We start from the raw sequence: 17,759 nt of genomic DNA on the forward strand, positions 1-17,759 counted from the left end.
AGAGAAATAAGAACTTTAAATTGAACATCAGTCCATTCAGTCAGCTACAGTACATCCGAATTATCCTCTTCATCCACAGGGACACCTATCATCGAAGCAGCATCCCTCCGCTTTTGATGCACAAAGACCTCAACATCTTCTGGTGAGGAGAAAACATAACTATCCAGCCAACTCCAGTTTAAGCTTTGCGGGGTATAAGAGAGCATGTGCCAAACCCATTTCATGTAAATTCTGCTTGATTTGTGCAAAGACATGGTGCTGCTTAGTGGGAGAGAGGGGAATAAATAGATGGAATAAAACCCAGTTGTTTCTTTGAAAATTCACCATATTTTTGCATTCAGAACACAATTACGTATTTTAAAATTTTGGACCATAGGGAAAGCTGTTTGTAGGTTTGATTGGAAGACATCCTTTGTGCTCAATAAAGCCTGTCAGTTCTGTGGAAAAGTCAGCTAACAAAGAGAAATACCCTTTTCTGTTTTCTTTGGCTTTCGTACTGTCCCAACTACTGTGCACTTGATTGTCTCCATTCTGTATCTTGGAATTTAAATGTTTCCATACATCCAAGATTAAAAGCTTTTGACTATTACAAAGACTTTTTAAAACAGCTGAAGTAAGACTGGTTTATCATCTTCGTCTTCAGATTGCCTCATCATTTCTATAAGTGAAATCTGCAGCAACTAATTATTTAAACAAACTTTCCAGATTCTTTGTGGCCATGCAAATCGGATTCTCTGGCACACTTGTCACGTTGATACACTGTATACTGGTCTGCTATTTCCTCTTGTGTGCAGGTTTTCTTTAAAAACAAACAAACAAACAACTATCCCCACAAAAAAACCCCATGCCCTCTTCCCCAAGTAAAAGCTGCCTAGACTTGACAGGCTTTTGCACAGCATCATTTATACCTCTCTCCAGTTCAGGAAACTTGGCAACACTTAACTACAAGCATATGGATCCTAATGAAGAAAGCTGCTGAAATACTACCAAAGTAAATGACTTTGGGGAAGCAGGTGTATGTGCGACTCAGAACTTTTTAAGATCCAGGGGTGTAATTATAAAGAAATTAGAAGGGAAAAGCCCCAGGACTTGCAAAAAATAGGTTATTTCCTGAGGGTTGATTTTTATCCCAGGTGTTACGGATTACATACCTTTTAGGAGATTTCTATGGATGTGAGAATTACAGAACCCACTTCACTGGAGGGCCACATGACTACAATATGTGTGAGCCAGTGAAGCAGCTTGGGGAGAGCACAGAATTGCTCGGAAGACCACACACTGATGTCTTATTAGTATCTTCAATAAATACAAGTAATTATTATGTTTTTTCTCTGTACTGGAGATGGGCACCAGATATGCTGAACTTTATAAATCCTTTCTTACCTCTTCTGCTTACTTCATTGTTCTGAATGATAACTTTCTGTAGGCAGAGAGACCGTTACCTCTTAACTCAATCTTGTAGGAAACAAAACATATTAGCAACCAACAAAGTGTGAATTCCTCCATCTGTCATCTTGCAGATGAATCTTTTTACGATGTAATAAGGTTTATTTAAATAACGTTAAATAGAATTGTAAAGAAGCAAACCACGCTCAACTTTCTTATTTAAAATACTCTATTCTGTGCTTATTATTGCAGGAGCGTTTTGTGGCAAAAGGATATCTTGTTAGATTTTTCTTTCCTGTCCTAATGTAATGACGGAGGGGGAATTTTTGGCATTAGTGTTCATGTTTTTCACAATTTCTGGAAAAACCCGTAGTAGTTTTTTTTTCATTTCTGTCATCATGCAGAGTTGTTCGCTAACTCTCTTTCCCTGCAGTCCATTTTAGGAGTTGTAGGGAGTTGCACGACATGAATTGGAAGAAGTAGTCAAGATTGTTCACCTAAACGTTTTACCCAGCTCAGTAGCAGTTTGTTGTAGGTTTTTGGTGTGGATATTAGGCAGAAGAAGTTTTAAAGAGGACATAATTTTTGCACAGTAGAGGTGGAAGACTATGGCTGTAAAATTTCAGTGATCAAAATGCATTTGTTGGAAACCTACATGGGAGTCCACTTGTGTGCTGCTCTTTGAAAGTTGTACTTCGAAAATGTTTAGCACAGTGTGGTGGTGGTGATGGGTAGAACAAAACGGCTACTTGACAAGAACACTTGTTTTGTGCTGAGTTAAGGTGTGCCAGTACATTCTGCCTGCCAAATTGAACATCCTCTGTGAGATGCTTCAAAAATGGAAGCAAATGCACTGAGCCTTGGTTTTATATTATAGCGTCAGTTTGGGCAAAAATGCATTCAGGTTATTTGCTGTTGGCATGATACATTTTATTTTGCTTTGACAATACTTTACTCCTGTTTTTCTTCCTCTTAATCAGTGTGCATTTAGTTCTTAGAAATAAAAAGCTCTTTAATGTTTCACAAGATACAGGATTTTTGCAGTTTTCCTGTCACTGAAATGGATATACAGTATGCACAAGAGAGTCCCTCAAAAAGAGACACCAATTATTAGTCTTCAAATGTAATTGCTCCTGAGAATTGAAAAGTAGAAATGGAGACTAATTGTGTATCTGATCACCTGAGAATTCAATTTTAAAAATAGGCTACAGGCTATTATTTCCTAATTTTGCAATTCTTTGGAGATGTACAAGCGGTGATTAAAATGACTGTTAGAAAGTGATATTACAGCATTTATTAATAGAAAAATTGGAAAGCTCCTGAGCTGCTGAATCTTTTGTCATAAAGATACTAAACTAGTTTTTAAAGTGACAGGCATTCAGGGTGCTATATATCTCTAGCACATCTTTGATTTAAGCTTTGGTTTAGTGCCCCCCCAATTTTTTTTTAATCTGGTATGCTTGTTAGATGAGAAGTGGACCAATTTAAATGGGAATGTGATACCTGGCATTGAAAGAACAAAGCAGGAATTTAGAGGAAAAACCTTGGTTTTGATTTCTCTGATGCACCTGTAGCTACTGTCTAATAGGTTCACATGGTTGATGAAGCATGCCTGCATGGTTTTGATTTCATGACAGGGGTTAGTTAAAAAAAAAACAACCAACAGCCTTAGTGCTGTAAATAATTAGTTCCCTATTGCTTAACATAGTGGATGTATTTGAACATATTTAAAATATCACATGTATTTATTTTAAGGTAACTTGTGAATGTGAATTGCTACATACTTTTTAGATAACAGTCGCAGTGCGTGCTCATCAATTTTACACAATTATAGCTACTAACCTTTTTATAAAATTGGAAAGCTTAGTTTAAAAGTTGCAAGAGTCTGATATTTATGGTGATCTTCCATCTGTTGCTTTTTTTCCTTTTTAAAAATGATTTTCAAGTATATATGAAAAAAGGTGGAATTTGAAGTCTCAGCCAAATTAAGTTGTCTTCATAGCTGAAAAATTGGTATCTTTTATTGTTATCCCCCAATTTATGTATCTGAAAGATGGGGATGGAAAATTGTCTGTCCTTCATATTAATTGCTTCCTTTTTTATTTTTCAACACTTTGTATGGAATCACCTTTGTTCCTTGTTGCTGTATGGATCTTGTAAAAATATATATGCCAGTAGCACTGAAAGAACATCAGAGGATAGAGAGAGAAACAAGGCAGGATTCAGTTTTTGGGACTTGGTGCTACCAAAAGACCAGTACAAAAATAGAGTAGAAGTGCAAATAGTGTAAGACCTGGCGGGGAGGAGGAAGTCTGATTAAAAAAAAAAATGTTGTTTGCGAATAATTCAACTAAAGAATTGATTAATTAGCTTCTATAAACACTTTGTTGCAAACCCATAAACTTTTATGTGGCAATACCTCAGTGCAGCATGTTTTCCTATAGTGACTATAATTCTCTAAAAGAGTTTTCCCACTGGAATAACGTTTTACGTTTTTGAAAGGTGGAGTGATGGTGCTACAAAATACAGTGGCATATTAATGTCTTTTGCTGAGAGATATGGAAGAATTTTAATCTAATTTCTAGCTCTGGAGAAAAACCCCCAAACTATTAGTACTGCAAAAGACACAGAGGTATTAAGTCTCTCAGTATTTCCTAATTACCAGATCTGTGTTTTTCAGTAATGATGATTAAGCAATTATAGGTAGCCACCTGTAGATATTTACAAAGCTAGGCTAAATTAAAATTCTAGTGCTTTTTAATAGTTTTTCTACTCTTTTGGTTATATTAGTAAAATTATGAAACTCTAAAAAGTCTGAAACATTTTTCTTGATAGTAGAAGTTCACATTTTTCCAAGAGTCCACAGTATACTTTTTTAACAAGAGAGTTCATCTCTTCCGTATTTTACTCATGAAACATTTTTCTTTGTACTGCTCATTTTCTCAGGCTGTAAAAGTTTAAAGTCGGTGATGTTCATCCAGTATAACAAAATTACTTTGCTATTAAAAAATATTTTCATATAGAGATATTAAAGTAAAAAAAGGAGGAGAGGGGCTAGCCTTTTAAAATTGCACACATACTTTAGACAGTATTAAGGAAGAAGAAAGAGTGATGACAGACCTATAACCCTGGGCTGAAAATACGCTATGTGAAAAAGTAGGTCATTTTAACCTCAATGTGGAATTAATTTCTTACTGTGTTTCAATATACCTGTACATAATTTCTAGGTACACAACACTGTCACTGGATTATGACCTGATACCTTTTGGCAGATGCTTTGTGGACCTTGACAATTAAGTATTACTGATTGTTTTTAGCTTTAGGCATGTTTGAAATATATGTAGCACAGCAATGCTATTTCATGGAAGGTATTTTTGGTTTTGTGTGCACTAGGGTACTGTGGAGCTGACATAAAAGCACTTTGCACTGAGGCTGCCTTGATTGCCCTGAGACGACGCTATCCCCAGATTTATGTGAGCAGTCAGAAACTACAGCTTGATGTTTCTTCAGTAGTTCTCAGCGCACAGGATTTTTATCATGCAATGCAGAATATTGTGCCTGCTTCCCAACGTGCCGTGACGTCTTCAGGACATGCGTTATCTCCTGTGATCAGACCACTGTTGGAGCGTACCTTCACCAACCTTCTTGAGGTTTTACACAAAGTATTTCCTCATGCTGAATTTAGCCAGGGTGACAAAAGTGAAGGTATGTGGTTTGGGGTTTTTTTTCAAATGCTGTTTCAATTTGGAAGTATTTCAGCTGGCTTTCTTGTATTGCTAGCCTTAAACCTGACGTGTATTTGGTTCAGTGTTTTTAGTATGTAAATTCAGTTCGCTTGGATGTTGCATAATTATTTTTGCTGATTCCACGTTGCTCTGGAATTTAATAAACTGACCTATATAGGCCAAGATCCCTTAGCTATGAGTGCCACCTGAAAAAAGGAGAATGTTCAAGTAATTTACAATTTAAAAAAGAGAAATAATGGGCCATAATCAGATGGCAGAACAAAAGCAAACAGTGAGATAATGTTGCTCAGTGTGTTAGGACCTGAAATTGTAGCTCTTGTCCTGAGTGTCAGTTAGCTGTGCCCAATCCTTTGCTGGCTGATGGTGCAGAAGCAGGCTGCAAAGAAGTGCTGTGGGAAGCTTGCAGCTTGGCAGGTGAGACTGTGGTTAGCCGAGATACCTCAGCCTGTGTAATGGTCATCTGGTGGTTAAGGAGAAAGTCCTGAGACTTCCCGCTGCTTGAACTGACCTGATACACTCCTGATCCTCTGAGTTGATTCTGCTGGCTTAGCCAAGTGGAGAACTATTTGCTGTTTTGTCAAGTTAGCTTTTTGCCAAATTAGTGAGTAAAATCAACTCACTAAGGGGTCAGATGTATGCCAGAACCCTGCTGCAATGGGAGCAATGTGAGTGCATTGAGGAAGCAGGGAATAAGAAGGAATGCGACTGACTGTTTTGACTTGCAGTGAGTTAATAGGTTCTGGGTTTTTTTACCCAGCTCTTCTCTGAGACATACTTTAATAGTTACCCTTGTCATTTCTTGGTAGTTAAATGTTGAACAAGATACCTTGGTTTTGATACCTACTTATTCTGACATACTATTTTCTACTGTTCTTATCTGGGATCACCCTCACCCCTCCAACTGTGTAAACAGTACTTGTGGTTGTGTGTGATTAGCTTGAAAATAGCCTAGTCATGAAGCAAACCTGTGACAGCCATGACTTTCTTTTCATTCCTATTCCAGAGCACACTTTCAGACTGCATCCCAGGCAGCTTAAGCTGATCCTTGTGCTGGCTGCTGCAGTTCCTCCAGCCCAGCTGTGCATTTTTGCTCTATCCCTTCCACTTACTTCAGTATGTCAGGCCTTTTGTTAGACCATGTTAGCCAGCAAACTCGTCCAAAAATGATGTATTTTTTCGGGTTAGTTTTCTGCTGACTGTGGGATAGCTGGAGGTTTTAACAAGTGTTGGAGTTGGCACGAGTTGGGGCCTGGGAGCATGTGGTGGTGGGTAGGGGGAAGTGAGCTGCCTTGCAGCTGCAGTTAGATCGTATTAGGCTCTTGTAACCAAAGTTGTTTAAGATGCTTAAGTCTGTATACTGTTGACCTGTTGGTAAAGGCCAATTTAGAGACTGTCGTTATTGTTGAAGAATTGAATTAGGCGTCCCTGTCTTTGTTGTAAAGTTCTAATTCAGAATATTTTCTTCAGTTACATTCTTTACATTCCCATTTATTACTGCTCATTACTGCTAAGTGAGTGTGGAAGCATTCATTGATTTAAATAGTAGCTTTACTAGATAATCCTGCTGCTATGGCTACTTTTAAATGTTTGTAGATAATCGATTTTGAAGATACATGAACTAAGGTTTCTTTTAATGTTTCCTCTGTACCTTAGTTTTTCTTCTTACCCCCTTAAACCCAAGAAAATACTGAATAATAAGTTTAATCTGTGTTAAAACCAGCAAAATCCACGTTCGTGTACAAGGATTTTAAATGTAAATGTAGATTACACACTAGGGCTTCAGTTTTTCTTGAACTGAGAGCCAGGTATAATAGCAAATGCTTATTGATGTGCTTACAATCTGCAAATCTAGTTTTCTACACGTCTTTGCAGTTCACTAATGATTACTGTTTCTTGTAATTCAGTGAGTCAGACGCTCAAGTAAAGGATGTCACAGAGGCCTGATGCCTGGGATTAAAAGATGGGCTGCCTTTTTTAATAATTACATATTTTAGGAAGTGAAAGCTCTGTCCAGTGCATGACTATAGGACTTACCCTATGGTCTACATTTGCTATAGGAAAAATTCTGCCTATTTAAGGACTGCAGTGAGTCAAGGGTTAGGAGGCCTGTGTCCAGTTGATTTGAAGACTTCTATCCTTGCCTGGAGCTAAATGTCCAGCAGCTTCTGAACTGCTTTTTCTTGTTATGGACTAGCTTTTGGCCACTGGTTGGGGTCTGCAAGCCTTTTTTATCTTTGCCCCCTGAGGAATGATTGTCAGGTGTGTGACTGCATCATGTCTTGCCAAGGGATGTGGCATGTCCTCATCCCATACCAGCAGAATGTTAATCCTGCCCAGCCTACTCTGAATCCAGTTTCTTCAATCACACAGCCAACTAAGGGAACCTTTGTTGTCTGTTGAGAAATTTTCCTGGCACTGTATGTCTAGATGCATAGCCCTTAGATGGCGTCCCCATCCAACACTTAACGCTGCTTTGAAGTTGATTCCTTTGTCCCGTGGCGGTGGTTTGATCAGTGTAGCAGGACCTGGCTTCATGTAAATCGGGCAAATAAGGCAGTGGGTCATATATTTGAGAATAACACTTAGATACCTCTGTATTTCACACTTTCATTTCACAGCAGTCCATTTTTCTAAGCGGCTGTGGCCACCTTGAGCTACTGTTAGGAAGTCCGGTGGTTGCCCTGAACGGCAGTGCGCTGCAGTGACTCTGGGCTGCTCTCAGAAATGCTGCCCATCCATTGCAGAGCATTTTGTCCCTCAGGAGACCTGGCCCCTGCACTGCTCTTTACTGTACAGCTGAGTGATCGTGACCATTTTCATCCCATCGTTGCAGACTGATTTCTCTATGGGAATGAGAATGAGTGGCTTGCTTAGGGTGACATCAACGTTTCCTGGGGCAAGTAAAGATGTTGCAGCAGTTTTTTCCCATTATCAAATCGCAGCAGTCTACTCTTAATCCTGTTGCAGCTCTGGTAGCTAATTTAGCTGTGCCTGATTTTTGACTGTCAACTGGTTGTTCTGTTTTAGTGCCATATTTGTATTTTTTGCAGTTGTTTATCCCTGCAGTCTGGCTTCTGAATGTAATCAGTCTTCTAGCTTTTTGTTTCTGAAGGTCTATGTAGAGAGTACTTCAGCTCATTATTAGCAAAGGAATTAAAATAGGTTAAGGTATAGCATATAAGCATGGAACGAATTGAGCTGATTTTGATAAAAAGTAGTTTGACATTCTTTGGCAGATTATCAGAGGGTGGAAGACAATTCTTCATAAACATACATTGTCTAGGTAGTCGTGCTGAGAATAACTTTGGAAGAAGTGTACCTCAAAATTTGGGCACTTAAATAAATAAGTACAAAATTCTATATAGTTTGAGGAATTACAGATTTTATAACTTTATTCTTGAAAAACCTCTAGCTGTGAAATAAAAGCAAAGGAAGCATTTCATAACAAGTTAAACATTTGTTGTATTTGTGAAGTTGTTCTGCCTGATGATTTAAAAAACCAAATTGTAATTATGATTAGACTTCTACAATATTTAATTTGTTTTGGTTTTTGAAGTAATAAGTACTTATTATTCTGTGTTCTAATATTTAGACACTTTTAACTCATTTTTTCTACATTTGAAAATGTTTTAAATTACATGAAGAAAATTGTAATGTCTTTTCTTGTTTGTTGTGCGTGCACTTAGAAGTGATAAGGTTCTAATTAATATATTTCTTGGAACAGATGTACCAAGTCTAATATTAGATGATAGTGAAGATGAGAATGCTTCATCAATTTTTGAGACGAGCTGTCACTCAGGATCACCAAAGAAACAGTCATCAGCTGCTATCCATAAACCCTACCTTCATTTTACAATGTGAGTGTTTTCTAAATGCATATAACCAGATAGATGAAACCAAGAAATTCTTATGTAAGAAGAGGTAACAAAGATGATCTTTTGCTTTGTGATGGCAATGGTGTTCTGTAATAGAAACATGTAAGTGCATGGAAAAGAGTATTTTAGGTATGTGAATGGTTTTAGGAGAGGCCACATCCTAGACAGTAATCAGAAGTATTTTGCAACAGACAGGTATAGCTTAGAAGTAAGGATATTAACAGCAATTCTTAATTGTAGCAAGCCATTTTGATTTGAAAGATTAAGAACTGGGAAGAGAGGTATGTAGGAATATTTTGGAGGGATTGTTTGCTTTTTCTTGGTCTAAAGTATTGTTGAGCTTCAGTGTATGCAGCTGTTTGGATGCTTTATATAATTAATGCATTCAGAATTTCTAACATCTTTTTTTCATTGTTTTTCATGGACAGTTTTGGGAAAGTGGGAATTTAGAAAGTGTGCGTGAAATTTGGATGAGTGTTTTGTATTAAGAATAGTTTTAAACTACTTTATATGATGAGTTCTGCAGGGAGTTTACTAAATAAAGAAAATGAGGTTAGGAAGTCTGTTCAATAGTAGTACTGTTTAGTAGAGCCATCTTGTGGAAAGCTGCTAAAATTTTTGTGCTAAAGAGTAGTGCCAGAACAGCCTTTATGGGAATCTAGGCTTAAAAATAAGGATTTAAGTTCAAATAGTTTGAGATACATAGTCAGGTATTTTAATGCCAAATTTAACCTTTTCTTGTGAGGTTGGGAGAGGGGAACCCAAACCCAAAATGCCGATATATATTTGTGTAGATGCGTGTCTAAATAAAATAATCTGGAAGAATATGTTTATTTTTGTAAAGTACGTAAGCCTGCCTTAATTTGTCTTTCTGAGCATCTTTGATTGCTATCTGTGTGTGTAACCCTTCCACCACCAGAACTGAAAAGCCAAAGGTCAACAATGTTCATAGCTGTTATAAAATATTTAACCTGAAATAAAACCAGCCAGTCTTGTTTCACTGCCTGAGCTGATTGATGTGCAGATAAAAATGTCTTAGTGGGAGAAAATGCAAACTGATCAAAGAAACTTTCTTGTTTCATAATCAATTTTCTATAAATGGACTTTTGATGCAAAAACCTAATGCTTCTCTCTTCATGTCTCACTTGTCCCCACAACAGGGCAAAACCCACAAAACAAACAAAAACCCCCTAAAATCTTTGTATGAACTCCTTATCATTTCTTCTCAACAGCAAAACTAAAAAATAAGTTTACCTTTGCAGTTTTTCCTTTAAAATCTTCTGTCTGGAAATCTACTGAATAGAAGTGTATGGATATGCTAGAATAGAAGATGAACAGTGATTTTATTCAGTCCTACTTCAGGTCCTATTTCTTAAATAAAGCATTGGAATGTTAGGTGGTTCTTGGAAATCTTGGGTAGCGCTTACGGGATGAATGGATTGATCTGGGATTCCTGAGGCTACTAAAGAGATACTTTAGTAGTTAGGAGTGAACTAGACATTATTAAATAGATATCTTCACTGGAAGTCCATTAAGTCTTTTTATATGATCAAGGAATTGGTTTTAAATAAACTGCTTATAATAAAAATTTTCATGAATTTAATATGTGCATAGCTTTGCACAGATGAGTTTGAATTAAATTGTTGTGAAATCAAAGAATAGACAAAGCTTGAGTTATTGAGACTTGGAGTAGTGTTGAGGTATAGTAGAGTTAGTTGAATCTTTTTAGGTAATAGTAGGAAACGATTACCCATTATTGAAAGTCTTTTGGATTCTAAAATATCTTATTATATATATCCATCCATTGATAACATTGGCATGTTAATTGTATTTTGTAACTGTTACTTTGTTGCAGGTCAGCTTATCACCAGCCAACCTCTTACCGACCAAGATTACTGCTATCTGGAGAGAGAGGTTCGGGTCAGACTTCGCACCTTGCTCCAGCACTATTGCACAGTCTTGAAAAATTCTCTGTACACAGGCTAGATCTGCCAGCACTTTATTCAGTCAGTGCCAAAACGCCTGAAGAATCATGTGCACAGGTGACATTTCAGATTCTCTTGTAATGAGTAAATTATGTAATTCTGGAACAGATTAGTTGCATCAATATAAAAGCAGCTAACTGGAATGTAACTTAAAAGCCAGGTTTTCATAGGCTCCTTCTATTTTCATGTTTAAAAGAAAGGGGTCTCTAGAGGGTGATTGAGATCTCTGCTGACTAGTGAGAGTAATTACATTTTTAACTTGCCCCCTCAGTCACATACCTAATGTCAAGTAAGCTTAATCTGGGTATTAGGTTCCTGATTTTCATTTTATTAGCTTGTGTATGAACTGGTGTGCTGTAGTTCTAGGTTCATTTACTTAGTTTTAAATGTGTTAGGTTTCAAAACAGTTTGTGGTGGATTTTGCTTGGATTGCAAACCAGTTTAATTATCATCTTGATTATTCAGTCTTAGCAAGTTTTTAAAACATATTTGGTAAGTAGTTGTTTTGTAGCCTTCCTAGCACATTGGCGTAAAATAATTGAATGATACAGTTAAGAGGCACAAACACTTGTTTAGAAAGCATTTATCATTAGATGATTTTATTTTACTGGAACTTCTGTTTATAAAATACCAAAACCAGGAGTCATTTCCTAGTCCACAGTAATTGTATTACAAGTGATAAGAACAATTAGTTTCTCCATTTAAATACCACTGTTTCTTTTAATTAGATCTTTCGTGAAGCTCGAAGAACAGTACCAAGTATTGTTTACATGCCTCATATTGGCGATTGGTGGGAAGCTGTCAGTGAAACTGTGAGAGCTACTTTTCTAACTTTGCTGCAAGATATACCATCCTTCTCCCCTATATTTCTACTGTCTACCTCTGAGTCCATGTATAGTGAATTGCCTGAAGAGGTAAGTTTATTGTGGAAGGAGGCATTGTTAGGGGGAGGTATGTGCTCTTCAGAATGTTTTGATCATGTAAAACCATTGTTTTGCAGTGTTTTTCTAACTTAATTTAAAATATGTGAAACTGAAAATGTAATATTAATTAAATGTTTGTAGTTTTCTTTAATGAGGGATGTACATCCATATTACCGATTTTCATAATTTCCATGCTACTTTGCTGAGAAGACAAAATTGTTCGTTTTGTCAGTTGTTCATTTTGACAAATTACTCCAGTATAATTAAATGCAGATTTAGTCTAAAGGCCTAATCTTTAGCTCTACATCTTCTGAGGCTCAGGATGGGGAAGGGGAATTCCTGTTTTTTTCCTCAACATTTTCTTTGATTTTTTTTTTCTTCTGCCCTTTCTCTTCTTCTCACTACAGAGGTGGCCATTGTTAGGATCATGGGATACTGAAAGTTTAATTACTACAGAAAATTCAGTGAGAATTACAAGTATTTGTTTTCCCAAGGTTGTGCATGCAGCTTTGGGTAGAGTTTACTATCTTCTCTTCTGTGGCTAATTTTGAGTAGTTTATGACTAGTGTTTTAGTATGGTCATTAATAATGTATTTTTTGAGTGGGGGCTCAATTTTCTTTTTTTTTTTTTTTTTAGGTGAAATGTATTTTCAGAATCCAGTATGAAGAGGTTTTTTATATTCAAAGACCAAGTGAAGAAGACAGATTGCGATTTTTCAAAGGGTTAATTCTTGATGAGGCAGCAATGCCCCCACCAAGAAGGAAACAGGCTGGTAAACTAAGTTACAGTAAAACCAATAATAATGTCATCTGAATGTTTTATTTTGTGATATTTTCCTTTTTCAAAAGGTGTGGGTAAATGACGCTTGGTGTAATTAACGTTTGACAGTGTTAATCAGTGCCCAGAATAAATTTCGTGCATTAGAGTTATCAGTTTTGGAAAATGGAGAGCTGTGGGGTTAAGGATGCAGTGACAGGTCGATGAGGCAGATTAAATATGTAATGGAATCTGGAGTGGCATAATCCCAAGAGCCACTGTGTTGTTAGTATTTCCGTTGTCTGACTTCTTGTTTTTTTCCCTAGCTCTTCGTGCTCTGGAAGTTCTTCCTCTTGCACTGCCATGTCCTGCCCGTGAGCTGTCAGAAGCAGAAAAACAGCGAATGGAGGACCAGGAAGAGAACACATTGAGAGAGCTGCGGTTGTTTCTCAGGGATGTTACCAAGAGGCTGGCCACAGACAAACGCTTTAACATCTTCAGCAAACCGGTGGATATTGAAGAGGTCTTGTTTCAGTAATGTGCAAACAATGAAGTTGAAACTATTAGAAAAAGAATATAAATTAAAAAAAGAAATTGATACATTAATAAGAAAAATAGATGTTTGATCCATGATCTGTACAATCTAAAATGCTGATTTTTAGCTGGTGAGATAGTCACAGCTTCATCATCTGTGATGCAAGGAGTTGGAGCATGTTCTTTGGCTATACCAGTGACCTATTAAAAAACCTTGTGCATTCCTGTCAATTTTATAACTGAAATCAGCATTTCAAAATGCCATCACTCCTATCCCTACAAGTGCTCCTGAAATATTTGAAACCATAAATATAATTCTGTAATAAAGGCTTTTACAACACTGTAATCATAGGCATGATAATATTGGGAAAGTGATCTGTGTTCTGTAATGAATTCAGCATTAATAGTATTGTTGAATAATTTCAGCAGTAATGCTTGTGGATGCCATTAATCACAGATGGTAGCACATAATAAGGCATTAACTGGTCGATTATGGAGTATGCACACCTAACTGATGAGACAGTTTGATCTGCAAATCTATTTTCAGGTGCTGCTATATGAATAGGATTACGTTCGGTCTGACTTTGAGATCAGATGCTGGCCCACTGCAAGCTTTGCAAGCTTGCTAAATTAAAAAAAAATGCTTAATTGCTTCTGAAGAGAAGCATCTCTTTTGGAAGACATTAAGAGATGAATATGGGACATTAAAAGTACAGCACTGTAAAAAGCAGATTTGCGGTGTAAATTCTAGGCAGGATGGAACAGGTGTCTTTTATTGGCCCATGCAGTCTTCTCTTAATTTGAGCTTTCCATAGTGTTCAGTAGCTGACTGTTTCTGAAAGACTGACAAGAACTCTTTAATGTGGCCACTTACAGTGTGAGCATGGTCTGACCAGTAACTTTGATTTTTCTTATGAAACTGCTTGAGAGGTCCATTATTGGTGGAAACACTTCATATACGTAGTAAAGGAAGTTTCTTTCCCCAAAGAACTTGTGGTCTAAACTTGCATAAGGTCACATAAAGAACGAACAAATTACCGTCCTTGTTTTGTAGATGGAGAGAATTAAAATGTGAATTTGTTACTTAAACACTTGCCAAAAACCCTGCTAATATATCACAGCACTAGAAATTAAATGTAATCCTTTTCATCCCACCTGGTGCATTTAAGCACAGGACTATCCTTTCCTTTTCTGCAACAGCCTGTCTGCTTGACTGACTTAGAAAATGCATTAAGTTTGTTCCACTCCTACTTGGCATTGCAGAGAATGCTGCTACTTTAAGTCAAGGATTTTCCTTGACTAATTCAGCAGCAATGATTACAGTTTCCAGTGAAGATTCTTTCTGATGATGTGCTGACATGAAAAGGAAGCCTGTGGCTTGGCTTTCCAATCACTGAACCAATTATCATCATGTTTCCATAGAGGGAGACAAAAAGAGAATTTTTGCAATTTTAATTTTTCATCATAAATTTCAATGTATATATTTAAGGAATTGGGTGATAGACTGCTGTCCACTGAAGTAATGCGTTAATGTTGGTTTATGTTGTAATGTATTTTTGTATGAATGTCTACAGATACTTTATTAAAAAAAATTCTTATGGAGCCATTATGGCTTGATCTGAATTATGTATTTAACTCCTCAGTATTTTGTCAGCCACCATCATACATGCGTGATCTCAAAAGAAAAAACGCAATACTGTTTCTGAGGCTGCCAGTATTTTTAATTGATTGTAGTCTTAATCACATTGAAACATTCAAGTATAGGGTTTTTTTCCTTGAAGTAACAAATTCATAGATTCTTTGGTGAACTTTGTTACAGTGGCTGTGCTGATGCATTTCACTATCAAGCTTGAGACCCTTATGGTATCATTAATTATGTTACTTTTTAGTGTACCCTAGTAGTTGCTAAATCTCTGGTTATAAGCTAAGCTCATATTAAGCTGTGAACTATGACGCAAGGCTTTCTCTTTAGACTGCCCTTCTTTACAGTCAGGCTAATGTCTTCAATTGGTAAAACCAGACTTCTTTTGTTGAGTGAGTGATTGAAGGAACTATTCAATAGAAGATATATAAAAGCTGGTAATTTGACTGTTCAGTTTAATGAGAACTTTACCTACAAGGTGAACAGAATATACCTTCCCTAGTTTTTCCCAGGGTTTTGAGTTAGGCTGATTGTATTTGCCTTTCTAACCCAAGACAGTGTTATAGCACTATATATAAAAAAAAATAATAGTTCAGTCTAAATAAAATTAACAATATATTTATGTTAAAATGCTTTGCCTCAAAAATACCATTAAATTAATTTTGGAAGATAAATTGGTGAGCTACTGAAGAAAAAGTAGCTTTGGAAGTCCTATGTTTTATTTAGTCTGGTAAAACTTCTGTTTTCAACATAAATTTGTTTAGAAATCAGAATGTTTAGTTAATGTATTAGAGCTAAGCATGTGAAATGAATAACAGTATAAAGATGTGAAATTGGCAGTGTTCAAATGGAATGCATGTGTTCCTGTGTCATTTCTGTATGCTGTTTGTTTATAGGTTTCAGATTACCTTGAAGTTATCAAAGAGCCAATGGACCTATCAACAGTAATAACCAAAATTGATAAACACAACTACTTAACAGCCAAGGATTTCCTAACAGATATTGACCTGATCTGCAGCAACGCATTGGAGTACAATCCAGACAAAGATCCTGGAGGTAAGGACCTGTTTCATTTTGGCCTACCTAAACCTGAAAGCCTGGTATTTAATCATGTATTTGGTTACTATTCAGTCATTTAAATAAACTGCATGCTATCTGATAATTAGGATAAGCAAGTCCTAAGGGTCTGTGCTTGTAGTATTCTGAGGCATGTGGTACACTGGGGGACATTATAAGAGCAGGAGAACTACAGCATTCAGAGTTGTGTTCTAATAAATTAGGTTTTGTAGTTCCTTTTCAAATTTGATAGCTCCTTTTCAGTGAATAGACTTTGTATATGCAACAAAACCCCAACGTAATTTGGAGAGCTCTATAGAGAATCCTGCATGCAATCTGGCAGTGGCCTACTTTATTTCCACATTGGCTTAGAACATTAAATTCACAGACAGAAATTAAGAACTATGTATTTGGGGACAGAAATAAAACAGGATAAATCATCAGGCAAGGAAGTTAGTTGCAGCTGATTAGGGGAGATGATAAGGCATTGTCTTGACAAAGTGTGATGGGATGCTTTCAATTAAAATGGAATTTGTAGATTGAAATGCATGTAAAAGCTGTACATGCTCGAAGTAAGGAAAGAACATCTTGTGTACTCGCTAGGGCTACCTTATAGTGTACATTGCCAAAAGAAGGCCTTTCAATTGGCAGCTTCAAGAATCATCAGTAAAAGAACAACCACAACAAAGCACCTTTTTCATGTAGTTGTATTTGATATATGTGATACTTGGAAATCTGGGTCCATCTACAAATATAGTCCAATGTGTTAAAAAGTCTTTCATTAAATCTTGTGAAATCATTTTACCAGGTTAAAGCCTGGTTTTCTGTATTTTTCTTGCTTCTCAAAGTTTTCTGAGGCATTTGCAAATGGTCTCACGTGTGGACTAGGTACAATATAGTCTGGTCAAATAGTTATGCTCATTTTTCACATTTGCCTTTTGAAACCAGTGCTGGTTCATATCTTTGGAAAATAAACTTTTATTTCTTCAATTTATGATGCATTTTGTTTTACAACTAAAAAAAATACATTGATAAAATACAGCAAAAGGTTTTCCATCATCCTGATAATGCACTTTTGAGGACTTCTAATGTGTAAGTGATGTGAACTAATCAAAGCCAATGGACATTTGGGATTCTGAGTGTCTCTGAAGAGCGCCTGTTTAGAAGATGAGGACTATGAGACATACCTCCTGCATGCAACTGATGTATGTTTGTGACTTTGTGATGGGCTTTGGGAAAAATTGGCATTAATATACATCCTTTGTTCTCATTTTTAGGCCATGTGGACCTGTGGGCTGGGTTGTTTAATTCTAGGAAATGTAGTCTGAAGAGGTTTTCTGAAGTTTTAGAGCAGGTGTTACGGGACTACAGACTTCTAAGGTCAGATCTGCTCAGGGTCATAAACGACATGAGTCGCAGGTTCAGTGTGGCGAAAACATAAAATAGCAAAGACAGCTTGGGGAATGTTTAGTGACAGAAGTTTTCATTGAGCTTGTCCAAAGAGAAAGAGTCTTAAGAAATATATTTAGGGAACCAAAACAGGGATAGTTTTTGGTTTTCCATGCCATCAGGACTGAGCTGGGAGAAATGGATCTGGCTATTTCTAGGCTAAGTTTTGGATTGGAGTTTCTCATCATTGAGTAGGTAATGAAAGATAGTTCCGTCTTCTGCGTTGTCAATGATGTATTGCTCTTCTGGCATGCAAGATTTCTTGAGCTGTTGTATGAATACACTGCTGAAACAGCACATCATGTCTATGTATGTAAGCATTACATGCATTCAGATGCATTAACTGAATATTAACCTGTAAATGCTCACATTCTCTAAAGCTGGGCATATGTGCTTGCCTCTGCTT

At 36.7% G+C, this 17,759-nt stretch overlaps 1 protein-coding gene across 3 annotated transcripts in view; it reads left to right on the forward strand.

Moving 5' to 3' along the window:
- Positions 1-17,759, forward strand: part of ATAD2B (ATPase family AAA domain containing 2B) — a 79,518-nt gene that overhangs the window by 32,908 nt on the left and 28,851 nt on the right. For 2 of the 3 annotated variants that reach the window (XM_069805692.1, XM_069805693.1), the window contains exons 16-22: positions 4,780-5,091; positions 8,857-8,989; positions 10,863-11,049; positions 11,721-11,906; positions 12,553-12,688; positions 12,999-13,195; positions 15,745-15,904. In XM_069805692.1, coding sequence (XP_069661793.1) covers positions 4,780-5,091; positions 8,857-8,989; positions 10,863-11,049; positions 11,721-11,906; positions 12,553-12,688; positions 12,999-13,195; positions 15,745-15,904 — 1,311 coding nt within the window. The remainder of the gene's footprint in view (positions 1-4,779; positions 5,092-8,856; positions 8,990-10,862; positions 11,050-11,720; positions 11,907-12,552; positions 12,689-12,998; positions 13,196-15,744; positions 15,905-17,759) is intronic. The other variant, XM_069805694.1, reaches the window with a different exon arrangement.

This window comes from Haliaeetus albicilla, chromosome 18, assembly GCF_947461875.1.
Source record: "Haliaeetus albicilla chromosome 18, bHalAlb1.1, whole genome shotgun sequence".
NCBI classification, from domain to species: Eukaryota; Metazoa; Chordata; class Aves; order Accipitriformes; family Accipitridae; genus Haliaeetus; species Haliaeetus albicilla.